The sequence below is a fragment of the Arachis duranensis genome, chromosome 3, assembly GCF_000817695.3.
Source record: "Arachis duranensis cultivar V14167 chromosome 3, aradu.V14167.gnm2.J7QH, whole genome shotgun sequence".
In the NCBI taxonomy this organism is placed as follows: Eukaryota; Viridiplantae; Streptophyta; class Magnoliopsida; order Fabales; family Fabaceae; genus Arachis; species Arachis duranensis.
The window spans coordinates 5061699-5070174 of NC_029774.3; the positions used below are offsets into that span (position 1 = coordinate 5061699).

Sequence of the window (8476 nt, forward strand, 5' to 3'; positions counted from 1 at the left end):
CCAGAGCAAATCAAGATTTTTTTTTTTTGCATGATAAATCATAACATAAGGACTATAAAGAGTATATTATTAAAATAATTTTTAAAAGTTTGTATTACTGATAAAATAAATTTTAAAAATGTTAGCGATAATAAATTTTTTAAATCTTTAAAAATATAACAAAAAATAGATATTGAATATATATTTTAGAAAATAATTTTAAAGATTGAATTTTAATTTAAACTTTTTTAATTATTATTAAAAAGATAAGATATTTTTATCTTCAAAATTCAATAATTTTTTGTCAAGTGAATTTCTTAAAAAAATATTGTGAATAATTATATTTTTTTAAAAAAATAAAAAAATATAGAGATCAAATTTTGTTTCGAATTTTTGTGTACACTTTTTAAATATTTATTCAAATATTGCTACAAAAATTTGACCTTAGTCTTTTTTTGTCAGGATTCAGGCCTACAGACGGGCCCAATTGCCCAAACCATTAGAAAATCAGAGCCTAACCCAAGAACTAGACCCGGTCACATACTCTCCTTCTCCTCTACGCGTCTCAGCCTCCATGCCTGTTTCAACAGCTGCTGCCTCTATGATTCAAACAATATTGTATCTAATTGTTTTTTCATTTCATCCGTCAATGGCTCAGCTTCACCAAATCTATAATTGCTAAGGATCTTATTCACATCCATGTCACCATGATCATCAATATCATCCCTTAAACTATTCACCTTACTTTCCTTGCTTGCCCCAGCTTCAAATTCAATAACACCATCCCGATTGTGATGAAAATCACCACTCTTGTAGGCACCATCATCATCACTACCACCACAAGCAACACCACCATCAGCATGCATCATCACTAGGGACAGAGAGCTCAACTCTGTCACAACTGTCACAACCCACGCACCTTGTTTGCTTGCAAGAGAAGAGCATCTTAGCAATATGGTTCCTTCTCAGCCTGAACTCTTTGGAGGCAATCAGAAGCCGCCATCATGATCGTATGGTAAATTATCTCGAATATGTCAAAAGAATATGAGTAAGACTTGAAGTAACTTCTCCAGTGATCCAATGACTTAATGATTCTCATTTTCAATCAAACCCTTTGAGAGACTTCAATTCAGATCCCAACAATAGGAATGATAATATACAGTTCTTTTCAGTGCTTTTCAAAAATCACAAGAAAGCTTCATGTTGTTCTTGTTGTTTCTGTTCTTGATCCTTGAGTCCTGTAAATGGTAAATTTTCTAGTGAGCAAAGATTTTGTTCAACATCAATGAACGCTCAAATTTGTAAATTTATTAACTTAATGGCGGTGTGCCCTTGATTTGGCAAGATTCGATTGGATTCGATTTTAATTGTTGCGCGAATATAGATAAATATGATATTTTTTGGGGAAAGAATTTGGCAATAACAAACAAGATTATCAAAAAACAAAAACCAACCCACACAGTTACACGCGCACACAACACACACATTGTTATCCGGTAAAAGGTGGAGATCTAGAAATGGTCTTTGTTCCAACTTGACGGCATCCATTTAAGAGTACAGAGGAAGATTGACACAAACAGAGCAGATCGGTGTAAGTTCCAGCGGAGGAAGAGACCACGTTCCACCAGAAGCCAGCGATGATGACTGAGGAAGAGGATGGACAGAAGTTAGATGGTGCAACGATGGCGATCTCTGCGACATTGGACAGAAGATGTTCAGCGAAGCAGCAACTACCTATTCATGTCAGAAAGGAACTGCGGGTAAGGACCGGCGGCATCGTAGTAGAGGAACGTGCGGGGACTGATGACGACGTGGAACACCTTGCAGGGCGGCAACGTAGTGGAGCTTCAAGTAGAAGACGAAGAGGTTGTTAAATGTGGGAAGAAGAAAATCCTATTTCTTGCGGGGTTTGAGTTTGGTTTTGTAGGATTTCGATTCGGATTGGGTTGTCAAGCTAAGGTGCCATGTCAGCAAAATTTAATGTCATTAGTGATAAAATGGACGAAGAAACTACCGTGATTAATTTTAAATTTTTCGATAATAATTTTAATTAATTTAATTTTTTGGGGATCAATTAATTTAATAATTAGATAATCTTTCAGATACCAATTTAACTATTTATTCAAATTAATAATTAACCCACACTATAAATAAATAAATGGCTCCAGACGTGAAAGTTGAGCTTCCAATCAAAACCCTTTCATAATATAACCAGCCTTCAAATTCCTCACGCGCCAAACAGAAAACAGTATCTGAGCTAAGGTGGTCACCACCACTGTACTTTAAACAAAACAAATTAGCGGGAAGGATCATCCAAAAACTAACCACATCACGAGGCGCAATCAACGCGCCCAAACACTCCTTTAACCATTTTACTATAATTTTTTTACTTTCCCTCCCTCTTAAACAATTCCCTAAACTTTTGTGTCCGAATTTCTCTTTTTCCCATAAAAAAAAGAAGAAGAAGCTTTTGTGTCTAAATTTCAAACACTGAGAAAGTCCAACGTTAAATTGTTCAATTCAAACGCGGTTACTTACACGAACGTAACAAGGGCGGTTTCTTTCTTGGGTTGTTCGTTATGTCATCCTAATTTTTGAAAAACTGCTAGCGCCATGTAATAATAATAATAGTGTGACTTAATCAATAAGCATTAAGCAACTCACATCACAGTAAATCAATCTCAGCCGTCCGTCTCCTGCAACGGAAAACTCACCGGTGATAAGATTTATAACAGTCAAAACCGGCATGTGATTTTAACGTTTTTGTTTGTAACTGGTTGGAATGTTGAAGTGGACCGGACCTGCTTTCTGACTTTTCTCCTTCGGGTTTGGTCAATAGATAAGAATCATCGCAAAGTTTTTGAATTTACAAAGCCATCATCACACATCTATAAAAATAAAAGTATAGAGTATCTTCCGATGCCAAAAGATTTTTTAAAATTCAAAATTAAAAATAAAAGACTCCAATAATAGTGAAGACCCCACCATAGTGCTTGTACTACCAAATGTCACGCACTTGGTGCATGAGCATGAGTGCATAGGCCATAGTAGAAAAAGAAGAATTAAAAAGGAAAAGAAAATTGTAGTGACATATTTAAATTGTGAAATTGGTAGAAGAAAGAGTGAAGATAAAGATAAACCAATACCTCAGCGCCTGTTTCGCCCACGAACAAGCCATTCATTCAATTCAGTGCTTCCAAACTAAACGAAACTCTTGTGCGGTTTCCCCTCTTTGTCTTCCACCGCTTTTTTATTTTTATTTATCAGGTAAAAATAATTAATTAATTAAAAATTTTAAATAGCGTGTAACCTTCGTGTGTCTTGCATAAGGAGAAAACATAAATTTAGCAATAAGTTTTCATGTTTTTCTTCTTATTGTGTGTGTAGTAATAATGGAAGTTGTGGTGGCCAAAGCGTTGAAACCAAGCTTGAGGGGAGAGCTTATTTTCCAGCCACCACTTGCACTCGGCGACGAGTTTTTGTGCTTCAACGCCGTCAACAACGGCGCCGCCGTTGGCGAAGATTTCTCCGTCGACGACCTCCTTGACTTCTCCGAATTCCAACATGGTTCTGTAGGAAAAGGAATCGATGTTTCCGAAGAAGAAGAAGACGAAGAAGACGAAGAAAAAGACAGCACCTCGGGAAGTTCCTCACAGGACCGTACAGAAAACGACACCAACTCCAATTCCTCCAACGCCGCCGTAGACTCCGACTCCATTTTCGCCGGCGAATTGTCCGTTCCGGTGAGTCCGTGTACAATTTCTCCTCTTTTCTTAGCTAATTTTTTTTAATTATCTCATGTTATAATTAAATTTAAATAATTCAATTAATTCATAACTCGCATGTTTATTGTTTACAGGACGATGATTTGGCGGACCTGGAATGGGTTTCTCACTTTGTGGATGATTCAATACCGGAGCTCTCTCTCTTGTACCCTGTACGTTCTGAACAAACAAGGGCCCGGGCTCAACCTGAACCTAAAACGGGCTCAGCTGTAACTTCTCTTCCCCATGGAGTCCCTGTTAAGCCCAGGACCACGAGGACAAGGAAGCCCAACGGCCGCTTATTATGGTCCTTTGGCAACCTGTTCTCGCCTCCCTCTTCGCCGTCCTCGTGCTCCTCCTCTGTGCTTTCCTCGACGGCGGCGCCTCTCGTTTTGCATGGGGAGCCGCCGGCGAAGAAGCAGAAGAGAAAGCCCGAGGAGCAAACCTGTGGGCTCCAGTTTCAGCGACGGTGCAGTCATTGCCAAGTTCAGAAAACGCCGCAGTGGAGAACAGGCCCTATGGGCCCCAAAACACTCTGCAACGCCTGCGGAGTCCGGTACAAGTCGGGCCGGCTTTTCCCGGAGTACAGGCCCGCATGCAGCCCGACGTTCTCAGGTGATATTCACTCAAATAGCCACCGTAAGGTGTTAGAGATGAGGCGTAGGAAGGAGATGTCTGGGCCGGAGCCCAGTCCAGACCGGGCCTTCATGCTTCCGAGCTGCTGAATTTTCAGAGTAGGAAAAAAGGCATAGACTAGAAGAAAGAAGAATAGGTATACGTCAATGAACCGGTGTGTGAACCCGGTTCGGGTTTTTGTAACATATAGTGGATTTTAATTTTAGTGCTAGTCAGCTGTCTAGGCAGGTAACGGACATTAGGAAGGCATTGATTGTTTTGTATCCCATTTCCTTAGCGCCAGTTGATTAATTGTTTTTAATTAATCTAATTAAATCATTAGTACAATAGTAGTCCTCAGTTTTAAGTTCGAAAATTTAAAATATGAGGCCATCTTGGCCATCTATTTAAGATATTTTATTTGCCTCTCTTTGAAACTCAAGTATATTATGGCTGCTTTGCTTTTGGTTGAATAATTCAACCTAGTTCAGCGGTGGGTGTGTTAGATTCTACGTGTTATTGTGTGTGTGTCGGGTAGAAAGAGATAGAAAGGAAGGTGGGGTAGTGTGTGATTGAAGCATTTAAAGTTGGGTGGCATTGATTTGAGACCACTGAAACTGTGCTAGTGCCAAATGGAGTGGCCAAGTGGGATGAGGTGGATTATTATTATCTTTGCCTTTCTGTTTCTTTTCTTTTGAACAAATCATTCTTTTGCTCTTCAAATTTAGAATAATGGTAAAATATTTTTTAGTTCATAAATATTTGAATTAAGTTTTAATTTTGTTTATGAAAACAATTATTTTTTATTATTCACTTCTTATTTATTCTTTTATCATTTTTATTATCAAAATACTACCGTCATTATTACGGACACTACAATATAATTATTTTAATTATCTAAAAAATATATATAAATGAAAGGATATTTTAGAAAATAGTTATGACAAAACAAAAATTTTGAGACAAAGATAATACATTTTATACGACATTAATGAAATTAGGATTTTATTCAAATATTAGGTATTAAAATAAGATTTTATTTTTATTAGAAGAAATATACACAATTAAAAAAAAAAAGAGAGAGAGATTGAATAAAGACATCCTAATCCAGTGTAGTAATGGAGTGTCACCTCATTGTTGTATTTGTTGAATTAGCGTCAGAAATAATAAGAGACTATTATAGTGTTTAGAGCTCAACTTAATTCTTAAGTACTAATAATTAGTAAAAGCCCTAAATCTAAGGGACATTATAGAAATCTAGTCAATTTTTTTTTGCTTATTTTATAGGAAATGTATAAGTAACCAAAAGTTTATCAGCCAAAAATTAAATAAAACTATATTAATTTATATCAATAATTAATTAATTTTAAATTTTTTAAATTCAAAATTTAAAAAATTTTAAATTGATTAAGTAAACCTAATTAAAACTTATAAAAACCTTCATCTTTTTTCTCACATTAATCTATCCACTTCTAACAATCACAAATTCAAAAAATATATAAAAGAACATCCATTTAATATGAAAAAGAAACATTCTAATACTTAGTAGAAGAAACATCCATATATATTAACTCGTAAAAATTTTGAATTCATCCAAAGGTATTTGGCTGGGTTTTGGCTGATATGCTTTTGGTTCCCTAGCTTTACTCTATTTTATATTACATCTTTCATTATAAGTGTTCATAAACAAATTGTTGGTGAGAGTTATAGTCTCTATATTTAAATTCATTTTTATAAGTTTGTTATTATTTTTATATATAAACACTGCATTTCAACCATCAATTTTGTATTATGGTCCGTCCTATATAATATAAGATTAATGATTTGAGATGGTGTGCCGAAATTTAAAAAAAAAAATATTTCCCCATTGAGAAGTGACCCATATATATAGACTATTGTTAGTGGATTGACTAGTTGTGAGTCAGTCATGCTTATATAGGTTGGAAAAGCAACTATACTCTTCCAACTCGAATAATGGTAGGTCGTGCAATTGAACAAATTTTTTTGTTGGTTAGTTGTTAGATCTGCATAATTAAAAAATGATTTTTATTTTTCAATTATTGATTGTGTAGAGTATAATTTTATGATACACAAAATTTAAGTAGAATCAGAAGAAAATATGTGACAAAAATCTTATATATGTAATATTACACTTTACAAAATCAATTAAAAGAAATTGAGAAGTGTTCATACTCTATTTTAACACTGTGGTCCAGGTTCAAATAAGTCAAAAAAGCTCAACTCAAAGGTTGGCCTTAACACCTAACCGACCTCTCATGAGAAATGTCGGGTTCGACATGAACCCCTCTTTAAAGAGGTCGGACTCGAGATGAACTGGTAGATAACACTTATTTAAATAAGAAACTGTCTTCTAAAATCTCTCATCCACTTCCAGAAGCAATGTCTCAACAGTCCTAAGATAAAGGGACGTTATCCACCTTTAGAAGTAGAACTACTCTAACAGTGGTTATTGGATCACCATTATAAATATACTGACACTCCTCAAGTATCTAAAAGTTCCAATACTCTCTTAAACCTACTTACCCCCTTTGCTAACTTAGGTACAGGTACCACCCCATTCCTCAAAACATATAACTCGGACAAAGGCTCCCGAACATGAACAAGTCGGAAACTCCTTTTTCATTGATGTTTGGGCTAATCTTTTTCAACTCAATCTATCCATCTCAGATTACCTACGTAACAAAAAGAATCATTTTAATTTCAATAATAAGTATTTAATCTTTCTCAAATTAATTGTCTCTTTATAATTATGCACAATTATTAAGATAATTATTAAATGTTATTGAATACTATAACTTTTAAGAGAGAAAGACAAAAGTACTCTTTGTTAATTGCAATATATTTTTCTCTCTATAATTATAATTTTTACTAGAATTTACTTTTTAATATCTGGAGAGTATATAATAGATATAAGTTAATTAATAAATTATTGAAATAAAAGACAACAGTTAGTTTGATACAAAATTAAAAACCAAACTAAAAACACTTTTTTCAAAAAAGAGAATATTTTTTAAGGAATAAAAAAACGATGCATTGGCAGCATTAAAAATTTTGAAAAATCTTTAAAATTTTCCTAGGTATTTTTTGTTCATTCAAATATACCCCCAAAAAAAATTATATCTTCTATTGAAATTTTCATTTATGAAAGTTTAATTAATGAATACTATTTTGATGAGTTGATTCTTGTCTAATTATTTTGAAGCACAAAATTTAAAAAAATGAGTTATCTAAGATTGATTATGTTACGTGTATATTAAAATTATCTACTAATAAAAAATAAAATATATATTACTGTATTAAAATATAAATACATATTTAAAATAAATTAAACTACATATATTTATATATAAATACAATAACGGCTGATTTTAGATTTTGATATAAGAATAGTATTTTTCGTCTGGGATAATATCTAGGAGAAGTTTATGAAATATTTGGAGGATGAAGAGGGAGTATTTGTCGATATCGATGTGCAATGTGCGTGCATGTGAGTGCTATGGTTTATGGCGGGACAATGACGACGCATAGAAGCAGTATCCATTCAATGTACAACGTGGATAGGGATGGATGAGGGCCATAACGAGGCTATTTCTTTTTTTTTTCATTTTTTTTATGAAAAGGTCATTATCATTTTACTATTATTTTAACTTCAATCATACTATATATAAATTAGCCAATGCATATTTTTATGAAATTACTTAAGTTGTGATTTGTGCTCTAAAAAAAGTGGTACATGTATCACGAGTCATGAAATAAGGGAAATTGTATTGAATGAAATTTTTAAGAAAGACTAAAAATTATATTTAGTACTTTTATAATGTATAAATAACTTTTGACATTGTCAAAATATCATTAACAAAACCCATCATGCTATGCGTAAAGCATTGCCTCGTCATCGATTCCTAAAAAGCAAAATTCTTTTTAACAAATAATTAAAAGTATAATCTTCTTTTCTATCGTTTATATCTTTCTTCCAATGCCATATATCTAAAAGGTTACTTTTTAAAAAAGTTGAATCTATGTGCCCAGGAAAAAGGAAGGAGAGAGAGAGAAGGAGGTTAAATTTGATGTCCTGTATCCGCAGGAATTAGGACGCG

General features: G+C 33.8%; 1 protein-coding gene across 1 annotated transcript; it reads left to right on the forward strand.

The window, feature by feature from the left end:
- Positions 1-2989: 2989 nt before the first annotated feature.
- Positions 2990-4706, forward strand: LOC107476627 (GATA transcription factor 5). The gene is made up of 3 exons (XM_016096473.3): positions 2990-3246; positions 3367-3722; positions 3839-4706. Exons 2-3 carry the CDS (start codon positions 3372-3374, stop codon positions 4466-4468), a joined length of 981 nt encoding a protein of 326 aa, XP_015951959.1. The 5' UTR covers positions 2990-3246; positions 3367-3371; the 3' UTR covers positions 4469-4706.
- The last annotated feature ends 3770 nt before the right edge of the window (positions 4707-8476 follow it).